Here is a 25505-nt window from a genome sequence, read left to right as displayed (position 1 = left end):
TGTCACTGGTCGCCCCCTGCTGGTCTTATTTGGAACCACACCGAGTAAGGGGGTAGCAAGTGGACATGGACCACTAGATTCACTGACAGTCAGGGGAACCCTATGGAGGTGCAGCCCTCCACCTAGAGAATTGAATGACTAAATGTTGCATAGTTGCATTCTTGTGCACTAACCTGCAGTAAGTAGATTTTACTGACCATTTATATTTCCAATATACAAGGCCTTTATCGAAAGCTAATAAAGGTACAGAGATATAATATAAATGGGAATTTGTCCTAGTGTCCCTAAACAGCATGACAACAATCGAGCCACAATCACACAAAGACTCACATTGCAGAGCTTCAATGAAATGTGGCCTTTAATAATTGACAGAATATTCGTAAACAGTCACTGGGAATTCTACAAGACAAGAAACCTCCTGAGGGGAGGTTCCTTCCTTTGTGACCACTAACCTAAGAAAAAATGGATAGGTGAACGCAATGATGGGTAGGTGAAAGCTCACCAAGCCATTGCTCATGCCTCGATTGCTCCAGTCCAGTCTTTTCAGATGAGCGTTGACGAAGGAAAGGAAACATACAAACAAGTTATGGGACAACACAATGGGTTAGAGGTATCACTGGAAGCGGGCGTATACACTACTCCTCTGGGGGGCCGGGGCCGTCTCGGGCCTAGCCTGCTGTGCCTGTTGCTGCTGTTGCTGGTTGTGGCGGAGCTGCTGGGCGTAAGGGTCTTCCAGGGACTTGACCGACACAGTGGTCTTGGGCCCGGTCTTCCACTCGATGCCGCTCTCGTCCACAACTGAGGCCTCCACGTTGACCATGTGGCTGCCCAGGATGGAGAAGTTAAGCAGGAACTGGGTGCTGAAGTAGTCATTGTGCGGCTCCACCCGCTGCTCAATCTCGTTGGTGTTGCTGTCCAGTGGAATCTGATGGGAAATTAAATATGCTGGTGGTTACATACTTTGGTATGGAGTTGTATTAATCAAATACAATTAATGAAGCTGAACCAGTGAGTTGTAATTTTTTGTCTAAATTAAGCTAAAAAAAGGGTCTAAAACCATAGTAGCTAGAGACATTGTAACTTTATAGGAAAAGCATATGAGATATCCATCAACAGCCTTAACCGTTTATAACAACAGACCAGTAGTGTGTAAGGTAAATAACCACTGCAATAATCACGACTAGGGCAGGTGGTGGGATAGGTGAAGAGTCACCTTGTATTCGGGCCCACCAGTCTTGCTCTGAAGAGTGGAGCTGACGTTGAGGCAGACAGACTGAATTTTGCGGAACAGTCCGGGGGTGGAGCCATGCTGCACCACGCCCTCCACCTTCAGAGTTAGCTGTTGGTTGTTTTGCACTGGGATTGGCTCGGTCGGGGTTCGAGGAGATGGGGAAAGAGCAAGCTGGAAGAGCAAAAAAAAACATTAAATAAGTCTGAATCAATTTCAATGCAAAATACTGCTGTATTACCACCTGGTACGGCAACTGCTCCGCCCACAACCGTAAGGCTCTCCAGAGGGTAGTGAGGTCTGCACAACGCATCACCGGGGGCAAACTACCTGCCCTCCAGGACACCTACACCACCCGATGTCACAGGAAGGCCATGAAGATCATCAAGGACAACAACAACCCGAGCCACTGCCTGTTCACCCCGCTATCATCCAGAAGGCGAGGTCAGTACAGGTGCATCAAAGCTGGGACCGAGAGACTGAAAAACAGCTTCTATCTCAAGGCCATCAGACTGTTAAACAGCCACCACTAACATTGAGTGGCTGCTGCCAACACACTGACACTGACTCAACTCCAGCCACTTTAATAATGGGAATTGATGGGAAATGATGTAAAATATATCACTAGCCACTTTAAACAATGCTACCTAATATAATGTTACATACCCTACATTATTCATCTCATATGCATACGTATATACTGTACTCTATATCATCTACTGCATCCTTACGTAATACATGTATCACTAGCCACTTTAACTATGCCACTTTGTTTACATACTCATCTCATATGTTTATACTGTACTCAATACCATCTACTGTATCTTGCCTATGCTGCTCTGTACCATCACTCATTCATATATCTTTATGTACATATTCTTTATCCCCTTACACTGTGTATAAGACAGTAGTTTTGGAATTGTTAGATTACTTGTGGTTATTACTGCATTGTCGGAACTAGAAGCACAAGCATTTCGCTACACTCGCATTAACATCTGCTAACCATGTGTATGTGACAAATAACATTTGATTTGATTTACTTCTTCATGTTATTGCAAATCTAATACATACATTTTACAGTGTACCAAATACCAACGCATCAAATGGCTCCTAAAGCAAGAACTGAGCTAAAGTAGTGTATTCCGAATAGTATTTTTTATTGCATTAGTTAATTACCTTAATACTGGTTGACTGAAGCTTCTGGAAGAAGTACCTCTGGAATGACAGTGGGACCTTAAGCAGAGCTATGACCGCATCACATAGACAACCTGTGTGCTACATAAACAAAAACAAATAGGTTAGCATTTTGTCATCCCATTCACTGACCAGCTGGAAGAAGCATCATTACAGGTTAATTAGGGCAAGCAACTGAAAACTGTCCAGGTAGTGGTTCTCAGTTTGTCAATTTTCTTCATTTGGTGCCTAATGAACACAACCGTAGGTAGTTTGATGACCTCACCAGGTAAGAGACAGGAGGGTGCTTCCTGCTTAGGCCCTCCACTTCCTCCAGGACGTGGTTGAACACAGACATCATCCGCCTCTCATACTCGCTCTCTGTCTGCACTGAGCCCAGGGTCCCATAGTCCTGGAAACTAGAGGGCAGAACAGAGAGATATCCCATTTGCTTCAATAGAATTTTCACAAAATAAAATGAGTTTTGGTAGAACTCAGATTGAATCAACTGAAATGTCCAGACTAAAGTAAACTCAAGACAACACTTCCTGGAATACTACGTTAGGCTGCTGGTGTGGTAAGGAAAATAATCCCCTAAACATTACACAGCAATGAGTGAATAAGGTTGTTAGTCATATTAACAAGCTTTACCTGGCTGAATGTGGGTCCAGTATCAGAGCCTCGATGACATGGGAGACCAGCAAGCAGCTCTGTTGTTGTCTGTAGCCAACAGTTAAAGACATGTGAGAGGATTGTCAATGGAAGTGGTTTTAACTAAGATTCTAACTAGTGATTTAATGGGCAAGGCGTGTCCGTCCTCTTATGTTTAAGGATACAGTTCCACGTTACGGAGGGTGGCAGAGTCAGCGTCAAATGAGGATTGGTACAGGTCAGCGTAGCGGGCAGCAATACTCCGGAACTCATCCATGGACACCCTCATCTGAGTTGGAGAAAGAAAATATAGAGATCGAGAGGTTTCTATATATCCATTGATGGAATAGATATCCGTGTTCATCCCGCCAGCCATTCATAACCCCCTTCTTCTGTACAGACTGACCCCCCAGTCTTACTGTATGGAGTAATGTTAGTACTACCATACATTTACTCAGAATTCAATGGTTTTGAATTGACATTCAGAAATAGAATTTGAACTCAGTGTCCCTTCCCCTGTACCTGCATGGCGATGCGTCCGCAGCGCTGCAGCTCGTTGCCTGAGGTGAGGGCGATGGTGGTGGCAATGGCAGGGGGCGGGCTGGTCTTCAGGCTGTTGCAGGTACAGATGAGCTGGGACAGGCCCTGGAGCGTGTCAATGCGCAGTTTCACAAAGTCACACTGGTACGACAGTGGGCTTAGGGGCGTGCTGGCAGCCTAGAGGTTGAGAGTTGACTTTCAATACTACCCAGCTCATTAACTGGATAGTTAAGCAGACTGGAAAGAACCATTGAACTCCAGTACTACCTGGCTAAAAGGATTCTGACAGGTTTAAAAGCACATAAAAACAATACAGCAGGGTTGGGGTAAATTCACACTTAATTTCAGTCAATTCACAAAGTTAATTGAAATCCAATTCACGAATGGAAACATTTTCAACTCATGAAATAGAATTTCTATTCACTTCCGGAATGGACTGAATTTAAAACTTAATCGACTGCAACCCTGCTGTATTTTCATTTAACTAGGCAAGTCAGTTAAGAACAAATTCTTATTTACAAGTACGGCCTAGGAACAGTGGGTTAACTGCCTTGTTCAGGGGCAGAACGACAGATTAATACCTTGCTAAATCGAATCCCAGAGCTGACAACCTTTCGGTTACTGGCCCTACGCTCTAACCACTAGGCTACCTGCCATATTGAAACCTACAATAGGGTGAAGTCAGTTGTTTACAGTTGATTTAAAAATGGATCCGTTGCCTTCCTATAAGCAGGTTGCCAGTCACTGACCGTGAGGGAGGCAATGCCCTTCTGGTAGGAGCGCAGGGCCTCGGCGATGGCCGTCATGGCGGCGCTGTAGTCTCCGTCCTCCAGGCCGTTCAGACACTGCTCGGCCTGGGAGAACTCCTTCAGACTATTGAGCCAGAAGTAGAAGTGCTCGGAGGCCACACGTGTCCGCAAGCTCTGGTACAGCTCGCTGGAGAACTCATGGCAACCCTGCGAGGACAGAGGTCCAGACAAGATGTTATGGAGGCAGGCTGGCAAACAAAACACACAGGTCAGGACAGTAGGGTGGAAAAGTTTTTTCTAAACATTTCCAAATACTGTGTTGAGGCGAGGCATCAGTATTAGTGACTAATGACTAAGGCCTGAATCCTAACCTGAGATCTGCGCGTGTTATTCGAGTTTTCACAAAAGTCTGTCATTGACATCAATGCATGATTTAGGCGAGTGCCAAGTTAAGTGTGGGCATTTAGGATTCCAACCTAAATGAGCACAGCACGGATATTCCCTATACATATCACAGTATATGTCTATGGGGATAATCCTTCAACAGGAAGCTTATATATGTGCTTTATGCATTCATCTTTACTTGGGTTTACTTCAGAGAGATGTAGACTACAAGTGCCTGCTTTATTTTATTATGTTAATTTGACAGGGACAATGCAGGTATCAACATTTCTGCAAATGTGCCAGATTCAACAAACCTTTACTTCCCGCAGAAAAGAAACTCACCATGCGCGAGGCCTGCCGGGCTATACAGTACACCGTCCAGCCGTTGGCCACGTTCTCCAGCTGCTGCTTGATCACAGTCTTCACCTCTGCCGACAGGGACGACTGGCTAGCCACAAACACCACCGTCGCCAAGGAAACCTGCGGGGAGCAGAAGGGAGGTGATAACACAAATCAGATGTCAGTATCCAGTAGGTGGGATTCATGATTGGAGAACAGCGTTAAAAAAATACATCACACAGAGCAAATTGTGTGGTAAAAAACAAACAAATGCATTTCATTTCAACAACTTTATTAGTCCCCTTAGGGCAATGACAGTATTAGGGCTTTGTGCATCTCTCACCAGGAGCTCTTGCTGCTTGTCAGTGGACGAGTGGCTGGCCACCCGGTAGAGGTCCACAAGATCCCCCAGCATGCCCTCTCCTAGCACAGGCAACTGAGTGGCGATGGCCGCCAGGGCGTGGCACATCAGCACGCGGGAGGGGTCACGGGCCAAGTGCAGCTGGCACAGCAGGAACTCCACCGCTGATTGGCTGAGGTGGGGGCGACTCTTCAGCAGCTGGACCAATGACGTGAGAGCCGTCTGGGGAGTGAGAGGGAAACACACGGAGTGAGGAAAAGAATGAGTACACAATTACAACAAATGTGTTATAACTGTTTATTACAGATTTGTAAACCTATCTATAAACTAACAATAAATTACAGCGTTCGCATGGCCGTTTATACGACTACTGAGTAAGCCAAGTATCTTTTCCCCTCACTGTACGAGTAATGTATAGACATATGGGTCCTGGGTGCTACCCACCTTGAGTGTGGCCTGAGCTCTGGGGCTGTCATCCTGACTGCAGAGCACCAGCAGAGACTCCAACCCCATCACTGTGTCCTGCTCCAGCTGCATCATGTCTGGAGAGGAAAAGCAGGACAATAAGTCAGTGAAAGCATTAAAAAATGCAAAAAAAATGTTTTTGCAAAGAACAAAACACCGCAGTTAATGAAATGGATGAGCTGTAATTGTATTGCTGAAAAACCCAAATACTGTACAGGTAATCTGTGAAGGCCTTTGAAGACCTTTGAGTGCATCAAACCCTTTTTTTAAACCATGAATTAGTCCCCTACTGGAAGTTTTTCCTAAGGTAAGCCCCATTTTAAAATGCCTGTGAAGTCCTGTGATGGTCAGGTAGCTAATGAAAGATGAGTAAGAGGACATCAAATACCACTAAGTGGTACCCTATACCCAGCGCCCACCTTTCTCTGGACATGAAATAGCGATGTTAGCGAGTACAGTGACTCCATGGGCAGCGACAGCCAGGTTGCTGTGGTAACAGCATTCCTGCACCAGCTTAACCAGGTCAGTGAGCCGGGGAGGGGCGGAAACACCACCTGAGGGGTAGAAAGGAGGAATGTTTTGGGAAGTTCTGAACTCAACTTGAGTACTTGACTGAATGTTCCCAACATATCACAAGGCCCCAAAACAGCAGGGCCCGTAATCACAAAGAGTCTCAGAGTGGGAGTGCTGATATAGGATCAGTTTAGCCCTTTAGATCATATGAATAAGATTCTATGGACAAATTGCACCTGATTCTAGATTAGCACTCATACGCCGAGACATATTTTGAATGTGGGCCAAGAGCTTAAAGCGATACATGGTTAAACTTAAGAAAAACATTGTTTTAATTGAAAGTAAATGTGTCTTACGATTGCCTGTACTGAAAGTCAGGCATATTGCATTATACTGTACCTGTTCCAGGGTTGAAGTACTGTTTGCATTATACTATACCTGTTCCAGGGTTGAAGTACTGTTTGATGGCGATGGTTCCAGAGAGGGTTGAGAGAACAGACAGCATGCCCAGCTTCAGGCTGTTGTAAGGGCTACTCAGGGCACACTCACACAGGGTCTACACACAGAGCAATAACCATTTATTTAATGCACTGCAACGAAAATAAATTAACACAGTATCATGAAAACATGGATTATCCTCAAACTGAACGAATTCCCTACTTGCAGTTTCATTATGGAGGAATAACTTGCAGGTACATTACCAGTCAAGTTTGGGTTCTTTATTTTTACTATTTTCTACATTGTAGAATAATAGTAATGAAATAGCACATATGGAATCAAGTAGTAACCAAAAAAAGTGTTAAACAAATCAAAATATAGTAGCCACCCTTGGCCTGGATGACAGCTTTGCACTCTCACTCGCTCTCAACCAGCTTCATGAGGTAGCCACCTGGAATGCATTTCAATTAACAGGTGTGCCTCGTTAAAAGTTAATTTGTGGAATTTCTTTCCTTCTTAATGCGTTTGAGCCAATCAGTTGTGTTGTGACATGGTTGGGGTGGTATACTGAAGATAACCCTAGTTGGTAAATTACCAAGTCTTTTCTTCTTATTGGTGTCCTTTAGTAGTGGTTTCTTTGTAGCAATTCAACGATGGCAGAAATATCTCAAATAAGCAAAAAGGAACGACAGTCCATCATTGCTTTAAAACATGAAGGTCTGTCAATCCAGAAAATGTCAAGAACTTTGAAAGTTTCTTGAAGTGCAGTCACAAAAACCAACACGTGCTATAATGAAACTGGCTCTCATGAGGACCGCCACAGGAAAGGAAGACACAGAGTTACCCCTGCTGCAGAGGATAAGTTAATTAGTTACCAGCCTCAGAAATTGCAGCCCAAATAAATACTTGAGTTTAAGTAACAGACACATCGAAACAGCAACTGTTCAGAGGAGACTGCGTGAATCAGGCCTTCGTTGAATTGCTACAAAGAAACCACTACTAAAGGACACCAATAAGAAGAAAAGACTTGCTTGGGCCAAGAAACATGAGCAATGGATATTAGAACGGTGGAAATCTGCCCAAATTAGAGATGTTTGGTTCCACCCGCCTTGTCTTTGTGAGACGCAGAGTAGGTGAACAGATGATCTCTGCATGTGTGGTTTCCACCGTGAAGAATGGAGGAGGTGATGTGATGGTGCTTTGCTGGTGACACGGTTGGTGATTAATTTAAAATTCAAGGCACACAATCAGCATGGCTACCACAGCATTCTGCAGTGATACGCCATCCCATCTGGTTTGCGCTTAGTGTGATTATGACCCAACACACCTCCAGGCTGTGTAAGGGCTATTTGACCAAGAAGGAGAGTGATGGAGTGCTGCATCAGATGACTTGGACCCCACAATCACCCAACCTCAAACCAGTTGAGATGGTTTGGGATGAGTTGGGCCGCAGAGTGAAGAAAAAGCAGCCAACAAGTGCTCAGCATATGTGGGAACTCCTTCAAGACTGAAAAGCATCCCAGGGGAAGCAGGTTGAGAGAATGCCAAGCGTGTACAAAGCTGTCATCAAGGCAAAGGGCGCCTACTTTGAAGAACCTCAAATATATTTAGATTTGTTTAAAGATTATTTGGTTACTACATGATTCCATGTGTGTTATTTCATAGTTTTTATGTCTTCACTATTATTCTACAATGTAGAAAAACCCTTGAATGAGTAGGTGTGTACAAACTTTTGGCTGGTACTGTATGTGTGGGACATAAGACCCCACCTGAGTGTTTTCTCTGTTCCAGAGATGGGGGGCTTTTTTAGCCAGGAGCTTCAAGTCCTGGATAGCCAATCTCTTGACTGCTTTCCTGGGGTCCTCCTTCAAATATTGGAGAAGCAGCTGTAACTGCAGACAGTGGGGGAAAAGAGACTAGCCATTTAAACATTATTCAAAGCCTTCTACAGATCTCTCAGATTCTTGAGCTCAGGAAAGGAATTTAGATTTTATAGCCTGCCACAGTATGCATCTGCATTAGCAATCTCCACTGTTGCTAAGCTTTGCTGTCATCTGGGCTTCAGAGTTGCAGGTGATATTAACAAGTCACTTGTCACTCAAATTCTACACGTGGAGATCTGTTTGTATGATTGTTTTGGATGAAATACACTCTGTCTGTGCTGTGGTGTCAACTGTTATACCAAATAGGGTCCAGCTGCCAAAAATTGTCTGAGTTCTATACCAATGGGATTCTAATGTCCATTAGTGTCTGGGGAGAGACTGAGGATTTTCCTGACCAGCATCCCATTGACAGCACGTCTAGCCAAAATCTAAAACGGACTTTTACCTTAATTTGAACCAATTTGAAAATGTAATATCAGTGTGCACGCCAGCCACGTCCCCATAGTTATCCCCTAGTGTCTGTTACTATAGCTACCTGTTTGGGGATGTCAATGAGCGAGGAGGCGGCCAGCTGGGTGAAGGTGTGCAGGGTGACAATGACCATGGGGGTGGAGGGGTAGGAGGTGACCAGCTGCTGCAGCAGCTCTCGGCTGCTAGAGGCCAGGCTGGCATTGTGGTGCATGTGCTGCAACATAGGGATCAGCTTCAGTTTCAGGTCCACTGGGGTGTCCAGACCTGGAGCGGAAGAAGAGCGTAGTGATAGCACGGCCCAGTGGGAGATCAACTGGGTAATGTTCAGTTGGCACGAAATGGAAGAAAAAGTTCAGAAACCCGAAGGTACTATCTGAACTTGTCCAATAACAAAACGCTTACATTGGTTTGTTGCAAAATGTTTTGCTACAGTGTAGACTAATGAACATGACCCTGGATGCTTTACTTAAAAGGAATTGCATGGCCTTTTCTTCTCTACAACACCACCAATGTGCTTGGTCAGTTGCTTGTAAATAACTAAACACAAATTTCACAGAATGTAATATGATTCTGCACAAGATGTTCACATGATACTAGAGACATTATGTTACCTTGAATCATTTCACTGATTTTGTTGCAAATCCCAGCTGCAAAGTCTCTACAGATTGAAAGGGACAAAGAACAGAAAATGTTCAATGAGTCAGACACTGAATACATCATTATTCCTCTTTCCTGGATGGGGCATAGAACAAAACAATTTTCTCAACAGTTTGTAAGGGATTAAGCAAAGTTAAAATCATGACAGTTTGGGCAGACAACATAGACCACATTGAAACTTCTCAAACAGAGACCCACTTACTTTGACTGTGCAGAGAAGCAGGCCGATGCAAAAATGGCGGCCTCTACTTCGACGTTGTCATGAGAGTCCAGACTTTGGTGAACGCTGTGATGGGCATTCTTCCTTTCCGGGATGATAGTGGCCAAACTGCCAAGCATCCTTCATAAAAAAAAAAAGTTTTTTATTTATTTAAAAAACAGGACAAAACACAGAGAATTAGAAATCATGTAAGTGAAGATGATTGAGTCTTTACAAAGAAAAATAAAAGCTTGGTCTTCTATGGTGTATGTATGACGTTTTCTTTTGGAATCAGTGAGGTTTCTCATAATTATTCCTGGCAATGACAACCTAGCCTCGATTTAAAAAAAACATTTAAATTCACATTGTTGTAGGTATGTAATATTTCTGTTCTCTGAAATGTGAGACTAACGATGACCACCATGCATATGTGCAACACAGCCACTGTGTGGAATGTGGATTTAACCACCATCATAAGATATCAAACCCTAAATGGAAAGAGAAGTGCACGCTATGGCACCTGAGAGTGATGGCTCTGGCCACAGGGTCATTGCTGTGGATGACAGAGAAGACCCTCTTGACAAACTCGTCCACGTTAAGGATCTTCTCCAGGTGCTTCTCGCTCTGTTGAGTCACCTTCAACACACAGAGGCGCAGAAAGTTGTTCCTGAAAGAGGGGAGATGTTTGTTTATTTATTACAGTAGGACAATACGGTCAAAACTCAATCTGGTTAGCTGCCTTGGAACGATTCTGAGGCAGAGGTTTATGCATTTTAATACATATCAGTAACGACAAGTGAAAAGTGCATTTATGATTTGGCAGAGTAATGTCTAGTTTAAATGTCACAATTCTCTGTACCCAAGCCTGAAGATATCTGCCAGTTTCAGAAAAGCAGAGTTGATGAGGATGGGGAAAGGGTACTTCTGGAAGAGTTTGGGGAAGAGGACCACTGCTTCACATTGTTCCCCAAGCTTCCCAGACCGCAAACCTGTAACAAATGACAGGAATTCAGTCAAACATGTAGATTTATCAGTGTACACAGATCTGGAAGGACAACTTCAGTTCCATCCCCTGTAGCCATATGCCTAACTGACAAACGTCTGAATGCAGTTCAAGTTTGCTCGTCACCTAGCGTTCGCTACTAAGAAGCTAGCTTTCTTGTTATTTTAATTGTAATTAACAAATGTGCCGTTGTGTGCCCTTGAATGCATGAACTTCCGGGGATACATGACACAGAACAGTTGTTTCAAATGTTAAGCTGTTAAACTAGTTTCGCATTGATAAGGATAACAAATGGCTAGCCACCTAGCTTGTTGCCAGTCGGCTAACTACACACCTTTGTCCAACTCCATGAGAGCTGAATTTGCATCCAATTCTTGTTCCCCATAACCGGCCTCTGACAAGAATGACCGTGCAGTAGAAAGCGACATTGTTTATATTTTAGACTTCACGTGAAACAACTGTATGTTGTATTTTAAAGTATTAGTTCAGCCACCGGATATAGCTAACGTGTTCCGTTCGGCCCAGAGGTATGAAGTGACGTAATACAGGAAGTATAACATTTCCAACCAATCAGCGAACGCGACGCAACATTAGCGGGAGATTCGTCTTTTCTTTCAGTTCATTAGTTCGCGGGAAAGGGGGGAAACAAACAGAAGATCACAGCATAGGAATTGCTCCGACGAATAGAAATAGTTTTTAAAAAATCGCCTGGCTTCGGCTGAGTTAGAGAAATGCTTTTTCGCTCCATTGTTGACAGAGGAGTCCGTAAACGGAGGCGCAATGGTAAGAATGTTAATGTGGACAGTAGTCTGCCTTCAATGTTTCTAGGCAGCTATAGCACAGATAGAACAATGAGAAAGATATTTGGCTATAGCTAGCTAGCTAACTAGTTAGCCAAAGTTAGTTAGTTAACTAGCTCAGCTGTGTTTACTTCAGCATTGTTGGCTGCTAGGCTGGCCATTTTGTGTCGCTAATGGATGGATGGATATTGTTGTGGGGAAGTGGCTAGCGTTAACAAATAGCTAAGGAGGTCCTTGGCGGTTCCTGGGGATGGATATCACACATGGTTTTTGCTGCATGTTTCATAGTGGTTGTATTTGTTGTTTCCTCTTCACCACCAGACCTCAGCCCAAAGTACCCGTTGTCCTCTCTGCTGAACGGCTACCAGTGTGCACGGCATGATGAACACATCTCATACGGGAACATGGGGGTAGCCGTGCCCCCTTTTGGATGCGCCTTCTCTACAGGTAATACAGGAAGTACTCTACTGTATGCATATGAAGGCGTTAACCATGAAACACTGTCCCGATGTCCTGTTTTCTTCTGTTAACCACTTCTTTTCCTGGCGTTTTAGCTCGAGGGTTGCAGAGTGTATTTGCTGTGGCCAACGAGGAGGGTGTCTTGAGGCTCTACAACACAGATAACAGACAGAGTCCAGTCCTGAAAGGTAACTTATCACCTGAGTGGCAAAACCACATGACCAACAGAGTAATTCAAGCATCTTGCTTTTTGGGCTGAGACAACAGATGATATGATAATGTACCCATATTATGCAGACCACCTAGCCATTGCAGCTCTCTGAATCTCCAGCCTAGCTTGCCTTGTTTTAGGACCCTAACTCATTAAATGTCATTAGATGCCAATTGGGGTATAAACTTTATTTTGCTATTCCATAGAATGGATGGCACACGAGAATGCTGTCTTTGACCTTGCTTGGGTGCCAGGGGAGGCTAGCTTGGTGAGTAGGATCAGTTTTCCCTGATTGATCACTGTGTGTGATGTGAAACAGACTACTACTTTCTATAGACGTGTTAGAAGATGCATGATAAAATGTTGTGTATTTCCATCAGGTGACTGCATCCGGTGATCAGATGGCCAAGCTGTGGGACGTGGCATCGGGGGAACTCCTTGGCAGCTTCAAGGGGCACCAGTGCAGCCTCAAGTCTGTGGCATTCACACAGCAGGAGAAAGGTCATTTTCATATCAATTCAATAACTTTATTGTCCTAGAGCGGCAGCACATGATACATTAAAAACGAAGCCATAGACATATTTTTTTAAGTATGTTTCCTGAATGCAGAGACATGGCTTTGAGTGTATGGTCTTTCAGATTTCTTATGTGTGTGTGTATACCCATGCCTAAAAGTTTTTTTTATTATAGGCATCATCACAGAACAGCTTGACAGTTCATCTACTGAGAACAAAACTCTCCTTAAACAGCTGCTGCAGAGTTTCTGTTTTTCACCAGGGGAGCCTGTGCTTTTTAGGCCACTGCAGACTTTGTTGTTTGTGTCCGAAAACTTCTTAGTAACCATGCAAATTTCTCTCTTCTCCAACAGCTGTGTTCTGTACTGGGGGCCGAGATGGGAATATTATGGTCTGGGACACCAGGTGCAGCAAAAAAGGTAAGGACAGATATGAAAGTGATTACCGTTTTCTTTAGTGTAAACAGTATGTTTGAAATCGATAGGTTAGTCGTTGCATATTTTGGATCTTAAATCTTTCAAAAGTTACAATATTTCAGTGAGTAAAGCGAGGACTAAAATCTTGGGTAATTGTGCCAAATGCTCTATTAAGTTCTAGGCTGAGATGTGTTAGAATATACACGTTACAGGCAGGTCTATGGGCCAAATGTCCCCTCCAGAAATTCAAAATCCTAATTTGTCCAAGTGATCAGTCACAAGAAAATCTGTGCACCGGAACAAAGTTCCTTGTTACTTGTTGCAGACTGTTGACAGATGCTGTGATACCAGTTATGTGTGTCAATCTACGAGAGATTGAGTGGGTAATGGTGTTTGTTTTCCCTTCAGATGGATTCTACAGGCAGGTGAAGCAGATCAGTGGGGCTCACAATAAGATGGATAGAAACACACCCTCTAACACGAAGAAGAGACGCCCAGGCACACGTGGCATGGCCCCCTCTGTGGTTAGTAGTAAAACTGATCCAGTGTCAGTTTTATTGTTCACTTCATACTGATTATAGTTCAGGACTGGGATATTAAAGAGCAAATCTGAAATCTGTTCTCCATGTCTTGTAGGACTCCCAACAGAGTGTCACCGTGGTGCTGTTCCGTGATGCACACACCCTCATCTCTTCAGGAGCTGTTGATGGGTAAGAAGTCTGATGTGTAATACTTTAATGCTACTGAGCAGTGCTGCGCTGCCCTGGTTACGTACTGCGCTGGCCATTTTACGTATCTGACACAGTTTCTGAACCTGGCTGAAAAGGACATTGAAAGGATAACATCTGAGCCAGTATGGTTTGGATTGGCACGATGGTGTGACAAGCTTATTAAAAATCTAGATGACTGTCATAGGGATGTATGTGAAGCCAGCACCACAAAGATTGATTTTTACTTTTGAATTTGATGTTTTTCCTTTTAACCAGGATAATCAAGATGTGGGACCTTCGGAAAAGCTACACTGCATACCACCACGATCCCATACCGCTCCAGGTGTACCCGTACCCAGGCTCCAGCACACGAAAGCTAGGTGGGTTTTCTCAAACATGACTCATATTCTTGATAATTGTATCCTTCCTTCCTTGGAATAGGCTAATTTCTTATACGATATTACTGGATTGGTGAAGCAACTGTCTGGAACTCATCCTTTCATCAAAGTAAAGATCAGTGAATTCTGTAAAGGAATGAAGGAAGCAGTTGTTTAAAAAAAGTGTTTGTTTCATAGAGTAGCACAAGTGTAGGACCTGACCTGTGTTCTCTGGGTAGGTTACTCGGGGCTGGTGTTGGACTCCACCGGCTCCAACCTGTTCTCCAACTGCATCGACGACAACATCTACATGTTTAACGTCAGTGGATTGAAAACCACTCCAGGTAAACAAATGCCTTCTGCATGTCATTCTATTTATATGGCCACGTCCATCAAGCATGGCTGCATTCAGCCCATGACTTTGTTTTATGGCAAGTTACTCTAATGCATCTGTATATTCTCCCATCCATTCACATTAAAGCTCCTGCATGCCATTACATTTTTTTATGTCACTACCACTGTTTTCCACCAGGTGGGGCTGCACACTACTGTACGGTTGAAACTATTTAATTTATGGGAAGCTGTCAGATAGGCAAAAATGCCATACTTTGGGAAGATTTATTTGCTTGAATAGCTAGTTCAACTGCATGTGCCAACACCGTCATAATGAATGTGGCTACTATCATTTGGCTAACGTCTCCTCTCCTGAAACTATTCCCCAGGTCGTTGCTGTAAATGAGAATGTGTTCTAGTCAACTTACCTGATAAAATGAATAACAATATAACGTGCCAAACAAGTATGGTATTAAACCGTCTTTACAATGGTCCAGAGGTTGTTAAACAGACAGGTTGGCCACAGTGTATACAGGAGACTGTCTGACTGACAGAGATGAGAAACACCTCAGTGTTTGTGTTCTTAATGAGTCATCTAAGCCTGGGATGTGTTCATTAGGACATGCAAAGGAAATGTTTTTTAAAAAGTTAGTGGAAAGCAAAAATGTGCGGTGCTTATTGGACAAGTCAAGGTAGCCCCTCCCTGTTTTACTCCGCTGTCTACTGTTCGGTGCTTAATGAACGCCACCCTGGTATTTTTACCCACTAGCTGAGACTGAGTGCTGCACTGCTGGGTGTGGGGTCTTTATGCCGACACTAGTCAAGAATGTAGCCCAGGGGGCTCTAACTTACAATGTGACCAGTCCCTTGACCGAACAGGAAGTAATATGTGTGTTGACTGGAGTGTCTCCTCAGCAGGGCTCTACAGTGCGACCATTTTACATGCATGTGTGACCTAGAATTTTTATTTAGGAGCACCATTGCACCTAGAAAAATTAAGGATTCTAGCTTTAATATTGCAAATATTTTTCATTGTGCTCCTACATTTCTTTGTGTGCACCTACTTTGTTTTCAACTTGGGCACAAAAATTGTTCTTAGTTGAGCCCTGCTCCTCAGGATGATATTTGTTTAGTTATGTTGACCACTTTTTGTGAACTCGCCCTGTGTACTCTGAACAACAAATGTTGTTCTGGTGGTTTCAATGTCTGGTTATGTGCACATTATTTCTGATGTTCTAACATGTCTTTCTTTTTCAGTGGCAGTCTTCGCTGGTCACCTCAACTCCTCGTTTTACGTCAAGTCCACTGTTAGCCCAGACGACCAGTTCCTGGCTAGTGGCTCAAGTGACCATCATACGTACATCTGGAAGGTGAGCTGACATTTAGATTTACCCAATCCAGGGAAAACCTTTGAAAAGCAGACTGATGGACGATTGCCGACAAATTAACATGCTTTGACTATTTAATAACTATTATATCCATGCATTTTATAATGTGTCTTAACCTCCTATTTCAGATCTCCGACCCAAAGCAGGCTCCTATGATGCTTCAGGGCCATAACCAGGAAGTGACCTCCATCGCGTGGTGCCCAACAGATTTCACAAAGGTGAGATCTAAGATTTTGTCTATGTTCACATAGCCAGCGTGATTTCAGATGGTTTGTGTTAAGAATGTTATTCTTATCAAATCAAACTTTGTCACATGCGCCGAATACAACAAGTATAGACCTTACCATGAAATGCTTACTTACAAGCCCTTAACTAACATTGTAGTGCAATAAGCATTAAGAACATTTGTACTGAATAAACTAAAGTAAAAAATAACCAGGCTATATACAGAGGGGTACTGATACAATCAGTGTGCGGGGGTACAGGTTAGTCGAGGTAATTTGTACATGTAAGTAGGGGTGAAGTGACTATGTATAGATAATAAACAGAGAGTAGCAGCAGTGTACAATTCAAATGGAGGGGGGGTTGTCAATGTAAATAGTCCAGTGGCCATTTGATTAATTATTCAGCAGTCTTATGGCTTGGGGGTAGAAGCTGTTAAGGAGACCTTTGGTCCTAGATTTGGCGCTCTGGTACCACTTGCCGTGTGGTAGCAGAGAAGAAAGTCTATGACTTGGGTGACTGGAGTCTCTGACAATTTTTGGGGCTTTCCTCTGACACTGCATATTATATAGGTCCTGGAATGCTGGAAGCTTGACCCCAGTGATGTACTAGGCCGTACGCACTACCCTCTAATATCTTACGGTCAAATGCCGAGCAGGTGCCGTATCAGGCGGTGATGCAACCGGTCAGGATGCTCTCGATGGTGCAGCTGTATAAGTTTTTGAGGATCTGGGGACCCATGCCAAATCTTTTCAGTCTCCTGAGGGGGAAAAGGTGGTGTGTCCTCTTCATGACTGTCTTGGTGATGTGGACACCAAGGCACTTGAACCCCTCCACCCGCTCCACTACAGCCTCGTCAATGTTAATGGGGGCTTGTTCGGCCCGCCTTTTCCTGTAGTCCACAAAGCAGCTTTTTTTGTCTTGCTCACGTTGAGGGAGAGGTGGTTGTCCTGGCACCACACTGCCAGGTCTCCGACCTCCCTATAAGCAGATTTTAGAACGCTCATCCTGTTGCTTCCAAGAAATACACCCTTTGTGCTGCTTTTAGATCCATTTTTGTGTCCCCGGAGCAAATGTTCACATTGTAAATTGTGCCTTTGCCATAAAACAGAGTTGTGATAGTTGAAATGGTCAGGAGGAGATGAAGGTTTTGTAGCCTAGGTAGACCAGACTGAGAGCTGCGTTCACCATTGAAACAATGATGTGTGCAGCATTCAGTCTGGCTTAACCAGGCTAGGTGAGGTGCAAATTGGGGCCCTGTGTAATCTCATGCTCTGTCTTGTCAGATTGCTTCCTGCTCTGACGACAACACCGTACGGATCTGGCGTCTGGACCGGGGGACGGATGGAGCAAAGTCCTCTGTCGGAGAGGCCAATCTGGTGGGCTGGGCATGTCCTAAACCTGCCACCACCGTGTCCATTCCAAGTGAGTATCGCTACTGCTGCTATTTATCAGCAGAGGGTACATGACATTTTTGACATGCCGATCAATGAGAGAATTGGATAGGACATTAATAAAATGGCCTGATGAAGATGGGGAATATCTGGAATTTCGTATCCAATGCAGTGGTTACCATCCTTAATTGTTTTTACTGGTCTGTGTAGCCAAATGATAACAAAGATGACTACCTCCAATGCTTCTTGAACAAGCGGAACTCTTTGGATTGAAACTGAAACTCTGCTTCTCTCTCTAAGGGCCTTTGAACCACATGGAGTCCACCCCAGCCAAGAGTCCCCAGGCAGGGAGTCTGGGGGCCCTGTCCTCCCCCCAGCCTGCCGCCTGCTCCAGTAGTAGAGCCGACGTGCCTCTACCCTCCAGCACCACCACCGCCTCCACCCTTCAGGGTGCTAAAGCCACCCTCCTATGCCAGAAAACACCCTCTTCCATCAGGAACTGGTTTTCCCGAACCCCCGGGTCTCCTTGGGGACAGGTCACCTCTCCTCTCCACACGGTGCTCAGCCCCCAGAGCCCAACCGGTACTCCTCCCTCGGAGAGGAGGGCCAAGCGCCGACTGGAGACTGGTGACTGTGGGGCAGCAGGGGGCTGCGATGGTGCAGGGGAATGCAACTGCATTACGGAGCTCTACCCTGCAGCCAAGAGCAGCCGAGGACTGGTAGGCATGTGCTGCCCCAGCCAGGAGACACCTCTGGTGGGCACGGAGAGGAGTGAGGCCTGGGAAGGAGCAGACCTCCAGGTGGAGGACCCATCCACACAGGCAGACAAGGAGAACCACTCTCCAGGTGGGGCAGACTGGTTGTCAGTGATGAGCCAGAGGCTGAGGAAGGGTGTGGGAAACACCAGCAGCATTCCCAGAAGCCCCATTGCCTGCAAGAGGCGAGATGGCAGGATGCCCACCTCACCGGTATGCACAAGTTGACCTGAAATTAGTGATGTTACAGTATGACCAGGATTGGCTCCCAATGTAGAATAAACACTGATGGCTCTAACTGCATAATATGGTACCTGTTGTCATTTATCTTTCTCTTCTCTCTCAGGCAATGCGCTCTCCCTCCCAAGCAATGCGCTCACCACGATCCATGCAGAAAATATCCTCCTACTTCCAGCAAAAGACTTTGGAGTAATCAGTTTGGATTGAAATTGTGCTCTCAGTGCTGAGTGAGAGCACAATATATGTATTTTAATTGGGATCACTGTTCAACCGAGAAATATTTTTAAATATGCATTTATACAGTATCAGTCAAAAGTTTGGACACAGCTGAGCTGCTCATTCAAGGTATTTTTTTTCTACTGTTTTCTACATTGTAGAATAATAGTAAAAACATCAAAACTATGAAATAACACATGGAATCATATCGTAACCAAAAAAGTGTTAAACAAATCTAAATTTATTTGAGATTCTTCAAAGTAGCCACACTTTGCCTTGATGACAGCTTTGCACTCTCTTGGCATTCTCAACAAGCTTCATCTGGAATGCTTTTTCAGCAGTCTTGAAGGATTTCCCACATGCTGAGCAAATGTTGGCTGCTTTTCCTTCACTCATCCCAAACCATCTCAATTGGGTTGAGGTCGGGTGATTTGTGGAGTCCAAGTCAACTGATGCAGCACTCCATCACTCTCCGTATTGGTCAAATATCCCTTACACAGCCTGGGGGTGTGTTGGGTCATTGTCCTGTTGAAAATCAAATGATTTTCCCACTAAGCCCCAACCAGATGGGATGGTGTATCACTGCCGAATGCTGTGGTAGCCATGCTGGTTGTGTGCCTTTTGAATTCTAAATAAATCACTGACAGTGTCAGCAGCAAAGCACTATCACACCACCTCCTTCACGGTGGGAACCACACATGCAGAGATCATCCGTTCACCTACTCTGCATCTCACAAAGACATTACAGTTGGAACCAAACATCTCAAATTTGGACTCATCAGACTAAAGGACAGATTTCCACTAGTCTAATGTCCATTGCTCGTGTTTCTTGGCCCAAGTAAGTCTCTTCTTATTGGTGTCCTTTTTACTCGTGTTTTTTTTTTTTTCAGCAGCAGCAATTTGACCATGAAGGCCTGATGTTACGCGGTCTCCTCTGAACAGTTAATGTGTCTGTTACTTGAACTCTGACGCATTTATTTGGGCTGCAATCTGAGTGCAGTTAATTGTCAATTTTTGGGGCTAGTAACTCTAATGATCTTATCTCTGCAGCAGAGGTAACTCTGGGTCTTCCTTTTCTGTGGTGGCCCTTATGAGCGCTAGTTTCATCATAGCGCTTGATGGTTATTCATTTTCTTCATTTTTCACAGGATTGACTGACCTTCATGTCTTACAGTAATGATGGACTGTTTATTTGTGCTTATTTGAGCTGTTCTTGCCATAATATGGACTTGATCTTTTTGTTTAACACTTGTTTGTTTACTACATGATTCCATATGTGTTATTTCATAGTTTTGATGTCTTCTCTATTTTTACTATTTTCTACATTGTAGAATAATAAAGAAAATCCTTGAATGAGCAGGTGTGTCAACTTTTCACTGGTATTGTATATATGTGGGTTGATTCTTAACCTCTGCTCAATGGGTACAATATTGCGTATCCTTAAAACAGGTTGTTCGCGCAACATAGAAGACAGACTTTTGAGTTTCCTCATGTCTTTATTTTGTGCATTAACTTTGTATACTTGGTGTGGCTTTTTCTGCCATCAGTTTATTCATTTGTACAAGACATTGTATAAGTTCTGTGAAAATGTGGATTTTGTGTGTGTATATACATTACCTTTGATTATTGCTTGTATAAACTGACTTTAGCCAAAGTTGCTGTGTCTTTCTGAACTTTTCATTGATTAAATACCATCACCTTGGCATACAACTTTGGAGTGGTACAGATCTAGGATCAGCTTTTCCTCCCATAACCATTACTGGGTGAAATTCTTCACCTTACACCGTTCATGTCATGTTTGAATTCCAGTGTTGGCTCCCCATACTGAATAATTAGCTGCGTCACTACCACGTCACGCTACAATTCATGAAGTGACCATGGGACTGGAATTAGTACTGCAGAAAGCATGTCCCTAGACAACAATACTTGTAAAATAAAAAATGTTAAGAGGCAACTTTGTGTTGGTAATTATAGAAACATGTCTATGGTACTGTGTACTGCATTTCTCGTTAGGTTTACAGCCCCATGCAATGCTGTTCATCAGTAAAAGGTTTCCAACACTGGTCTCCAACCTGTTTTTACTGTATACTTTCCCCTTCTGTTATAACCTGACACCAAAGGTTATCTGTCACATGCTTCGTACACAACAGGTGTAGACTAACTGAAATGCTTACTTACGGGCCCTTCCCAACAATGCAGAGAGAAATAATAGATAATTAATGACATAATTTCATTCATTTAGCAGACTCTTATTCAGAGCAATTTACAGGAGCAATTAGGGTTAAGTGCCTTGCTCAAGGGTACATCAGCAGATTTTGCACATAGTTGGCTCGGGGAAGCACACCAGCAACCTTTCAGTTACTGACCCAATGCTCTTAACCGCTAAGCTACCTGCCGCCCTCATTATTAAAAGCAATAATAAACACACATGCGTTTTGTGCTGTGTTAATCGTATTTTGACAAACAATTAGATAATTATTTATCCTTTGTGCTGAAAGGAGATTTGGAATGCATGATAGTTTGTATACCTGTCAACCTGCAATGTATTTGTCTCATGAGAACATTTTCTTCTGCTCTCTTCATGTGTTCACGTGCAAAGGTTAGCATGCTACTAGTGCTTGAGGGCTTACATTCAGAGAATCACATGGGGTCAAACCACTCACTTTGCTGTAATAACCTAACGTAGTAGGTGTAGAAAGACCCCTGAGCAGAGTCCCCACTTCCAATTTTCAGGGGAAATGGAAGTTACGTTGAAAATAGGCCCTCTCTGTTCCTGAAAACCATCAACATATGTTTTCTACAAACACTGCTAAGGGTGTTGCTGTAAAATGTAGGCGACAGGTTTATGGTCCATGCTATCTGGGAATCCTTGGGATGTCCCTACCCCATTGAAGTTGAAATTTAAAATGGTTACGGACTTCCCAAGGATTCTGGATAGCAGTAACCACACATTTGTTGGATGCTACAGTGTGGCCTGATGGATAAAAATAGCATCATGATGTACTTGCAATTGCAAGTGCCTGGCCTCAAAATAATTACTCACCAGTGTGATCTGAAAATACAATTGTGACTTTTTTTATTTGGATCTTAGTACAGTATGTATCTAGCCTATTTATAAACGTTAACCACTTTTCATTGGCTGAAAGCTCATTGCATTATATTTGAAACCGGGCCTCCCTTACGTGAGTCAGGTGCCCCGTTCAAAGTCGCAATTGTAAATGAGAACTTGTTCTCAACTTGCCTACCTGGTTAAACAAAGGTGAAATAAATAAATAAAAAGCCCATGCGATGTAGCCTCCAAACAAAAGTGACATAATTCAGGACGTATAGTAATTTGTACGATTATGTGGTTTAGCGTGCATTGTGATTGCTTTGTTAGACACTTCAAACATTTATTTTGAGGAAAATATATATTGAATGTTTCTGGACTGCACGATGCTGCCTTGTTGACAAAATGACCGATCAGCACAGATTACTGTTCGATTTGGAAAGGCGCTCCTCCCACCCCGCTTTCGTCCGATGACGTCATGGGCATTTGGTTTTAGAGCCCGGTCTTTATCGAATTCGATTGGTTAAAAAGGCATGGAGCGTGCAAGTTCCTACATTTTTGTTGGATACTGGCGTTGCCTGTCAATTACGTACATTCGTGTCACAAAATGCAACCTCGACAACGATGCGAAACTGTTTACGGTTGCACAGAGTCTACAGTGTTGTGGCTTCTGAATGGATGTGTTTTATCTAACGAATCTATTGGAAAAGTTATTGTTGAGTTCCGAGCATAACTGAAAATTCCTTATCGGGGTGTCAGAGCAACTCGATGAACAGATAATTCCGACTAAATGGACACGGGAAAGTGCTGAACATGACTCCATTGGCGCCGCTGTTCTTCCGATACGAACGTTACTGAGTAACTAACGTTAGTTCGAGGTTGCCAGACTTCATTCGTCCAGACTGTTTTTTTTTTTAGACAAAGCCAACTACGGCTACAAGACACGGAATACCGTATTTATTTTCTTCTGAAAATAGTATGAATTTCATCATGAGAGTTCGCTTTAAATTGTAAATGTTCATATTATTTAGCTAGCTAACTGTGCGTTTTAACACGTTAGCCAAGAAGCTAGCTAGCGGTAGCATTTTTTGGTCTGTCATTTACAGTACATGGCATAACGTTACTTGTTTTCTCTGAAATAACTAGTTACCTATAAAAATGACAACACAAGCAACAGGTATATTGCAGGAATTACAAGTTAACAAATACACCCAGCAATTTAGTTAGGCAATGTTTCTGTTGTCAGACAATTAGTTAGTTAACGTTAGCCTAGCAAGTTTGGCTTGTTAACGCGTAACGTTCGTTTTGTAAACAGCTCGCTGGACTCTAAACAAGCCGACCGAATTATGCGGGCTTTACATGGAAACTGATTAACAAGCTACACTAGTGGATCCAACACGGAGAAGAGGTGTTCTTTAAAGCTTGCGGTTCACTCCATTATTTCAAGTTGGAGAATATTTTGATGCGGCTGGGCTGGGAGACACAGCCTACGTGTGGTAACCTCTGAATCTGTCTTTGGTGCACTTGTAAAACATATTTTGACGTTATAGTTTATGCACCACAATGTCGGCTATATCTGCGACTGAGAAAGTGGACGGGTTCACACGAAAATCAATGAGGAAAGCCCAGAAACAGAAGAAATCTCAAGGGTCGTCCCAGTTCCGAACTCAAACTCTTACCGAGCTTTCACCCTTGCCGCAGCTCAAAGGTAAGACCAACTACTAGAGGATTAACAATTCGGCCTGAATTAGTGTCAATGAAAGGGTGGTGGTGTAGTGTTGATACTTTCCCTTTACACCTGCAAACGTACTCAGAAATCGATCTGTATAGGGATACAAATGTGTTGGTGGTGAATGCAACGCCGAAGCTATGGGTAGCTAATAACAGTTGCGATGACCTGCATATTCAGCTTCTGTTCCTGGGCACCCAGCTGTGATCCGTGTTCAGGTGTGCTCACAAGGACAAGTGCAATCCTTGTAAATTAGGCTACATTGAGCTGATGAGATTGATCTAATTGCAGATACTGTTGTAAATTGTACACTGCGTACGTTTTAGTTGGTGCTGATCTCTGTTCTGAGATCTTCTCTCCGCCGGTGTCAGTTCCTCCATTCTCAGAAATGGCACCGTTGTTATGCATGGTAGTTGTTATTTTGACAGAGGGGACTGTGGAGAGACACAGGTACAGATACATGCATACGCACACACATGCTAGCACATGCACTCTACACAGACGTACATTTTATTATTGTTGTATGGTGGTGTTATAGTCAAATTCCTCAATCCAAAACTGTCAGACACACATTGAAACCTATGGGGATCAGGTTGCTTCATACTGTAGTATTATTGGAGTTGATGAGAGAGGATCAGAATACCAGAATCCAAAACGCTCTGAACTTTTAAGTGCATACTTTTATCTTCATTCAGGAATTTTGCCAAATTCAGTCTTGGCTACATATCTCAATAACACGTGTGAATTGAGCAACAGTGATGAAGTTCCCTTTGTCAACTCCACATATTACAAGGTCAAGAGCTTGGTTGTTATCTGATGGGCTCCCACTGTGGATTGTCTGTCCCCAGGTCATGTGTACAGTTCAACTCTCCAAATGTAGCTTAATGGCATCTGTGTTGTAATGACAATTTGATCTTTAATGTTGATGCAGAGTAATAGAGATTTTGGCACAAGCCTGTCTGGGAGAGAAATGTCAATGTATTCAGGAATACATGTGTCCATAAATTTGAATCAATGTGCTTCCTTTCACCTTAAGATGCCATTTTGAAGACTCAAAATTCACCCTGTCCTCACAACTACTGCATGGTATTGTGAAGACTCCTGAAACTTCATTTTCTAAAGCAAAACCTCTCACTGATTTCAGCAGTCAAGTTCAGACAAGTAGCCTTCCAACATGTTGAAATGGTAAGGGAAAAGTGCAGACACACTAAACCTTGGGCCTACATGGCATTGACTTGATTACTGCTGCTTGTGGATTGATGAAATGCTTGACTGGTTGTTATTTGTGAGGTTTTGTCTTTGTTTGGTTAGAAAGGTCATTTGCAGTTAGTTATACACTACACTGAATGAAGGCATTGATGGATATTACAGAGTAACGTGTCATAAACGGCCCCACACCAGCGGGACCAGAAGGACAGGTGCAGAGGGAGAGACCCTAGGGGGCTTTAGGCTTCCCTCAGTGGGGTGGTCTCCCACCAGGCCCCCAGTGTCCGGTCTGGAGCGTGACGACATGCACTTCGCTTGGAAGCTACTGCGTTGCAACCTAGCGGTGCCAAAAGCCCTGGTCACTCCTAGAAAGCCTATGTAAATTACAATTGCCAGAACAGCCCAGAAAATGAAAAAAATTATGGACGTTT

General features: G+C 43.6%; 3 protein-coding genes across 3 annotated transcripts in view; 2 read left to right on the top strand and 1 right to left on the bottom strand.

Annotated features, from left to right (window-relative positions):
• Positions 1-340: 340 nt before the first annotated feature.
• On the bottom strand, positions 341-11598 carry LOC115139669 (integrator complex subunit 7). The gene is made up of 20 exons (XM_029677297.2): positions 11389-11598; positions 10911-11040; positions 10572-10718; positions 10055-10192; positions 9807-9853; positions 9260-9459; positions 8611-8733; positions 6842-6959; positions 6310-6444; positions 5870-5967; positions 5408-5647; positions 5068-5205; positions 4342-4548; positions 3575-3769; positions 3238-3341; positions 3053-3121; positions 2688-2820; positions 2405-2503; positions 1214-1402; positions 341-925 (listed from the first exon to the last, which is right to left on the bottom strand). The coding sequence occupies exons 1-20, from the start codon at positions 11480-11482 to the stop codon at positions 614-616; spliced, it is 2916 nt and encodes a 971-aa protein (XP_029533157.1). The 5' UTR covers positions 11483-11598; the 3' UTR covers positions 341-613.
• Positions 11599-11643: 45 nt separating this feature from the next.
• Positions 11644-20744, top strand: LOC115139670 (denticleless protein homolog). Its single transcript, XM_029677298.2, has 15 exons — positions 11644-11837; positions 12176-12301; positions 12409-12501; positions 12731-12792; positions 12905-13025; positions 13393-13458; positions 13864-13979; positions 14092-14165; positions 14442-14545; positions 14782-14886; positions 16133-16245; positions 16392-16481; positions 17772-17910; positions 18180-18847; positions 18981-20744. The coding sequence occupies exons 1-15, from the start codon at positions 11786-11788 to the stop codon at positions 19065-19067; spliced, it is 2016 nt and encodes a 671-aa protein (XP_029533158.1). The 5' UTR covers positions 11644-11785; the 3' UTR covers positions 19068-20744.
• A 2003-nt stretch (positions 20745-22747) lies between these two features.
• LOC115139667 (serine/threonine-protein phosphatase 2A 56 kDa regulatory subunit alpha isoform-like) overlaps positions 22748-25505 on the top strand; it is a 132960-nt gene continuing 130202 nt past the window's right edge. Inside the window, exon 1 of the mRNA XM_029677295.2 lies at positions 22748-23847. Coding sequence (XP_029533155.1) covers positions 23703-23847 — 145 coding nt within the window. The 5' untranslated portion in view covers positions 22748-23702. The remainder of the gene's footprint in view (positions 23848-25505) is intronic.

This window comes from Oncorhynchus nerka, linkage group LG13 (assembly GCF_034236695.1).
Source record: "Oncorhynchus nerka isolate Pitt River linkage group LG13, Oner_Uvic_2.0, whole genome shotgun sequence".
In the NCBI taxonomy this organism is placed as follows: domain Eukaryota; kingdom Metazoa; phylum Chordata; class Actinopteri; order Salmoniformes; family Salmonidae; genus Oncorhynchus; species Oncorhynchus nerka.
Note: the sequence above shows the minus strand (reverse complement) of the source record. Positions and strands in the feature narration are given on the sequence as shown.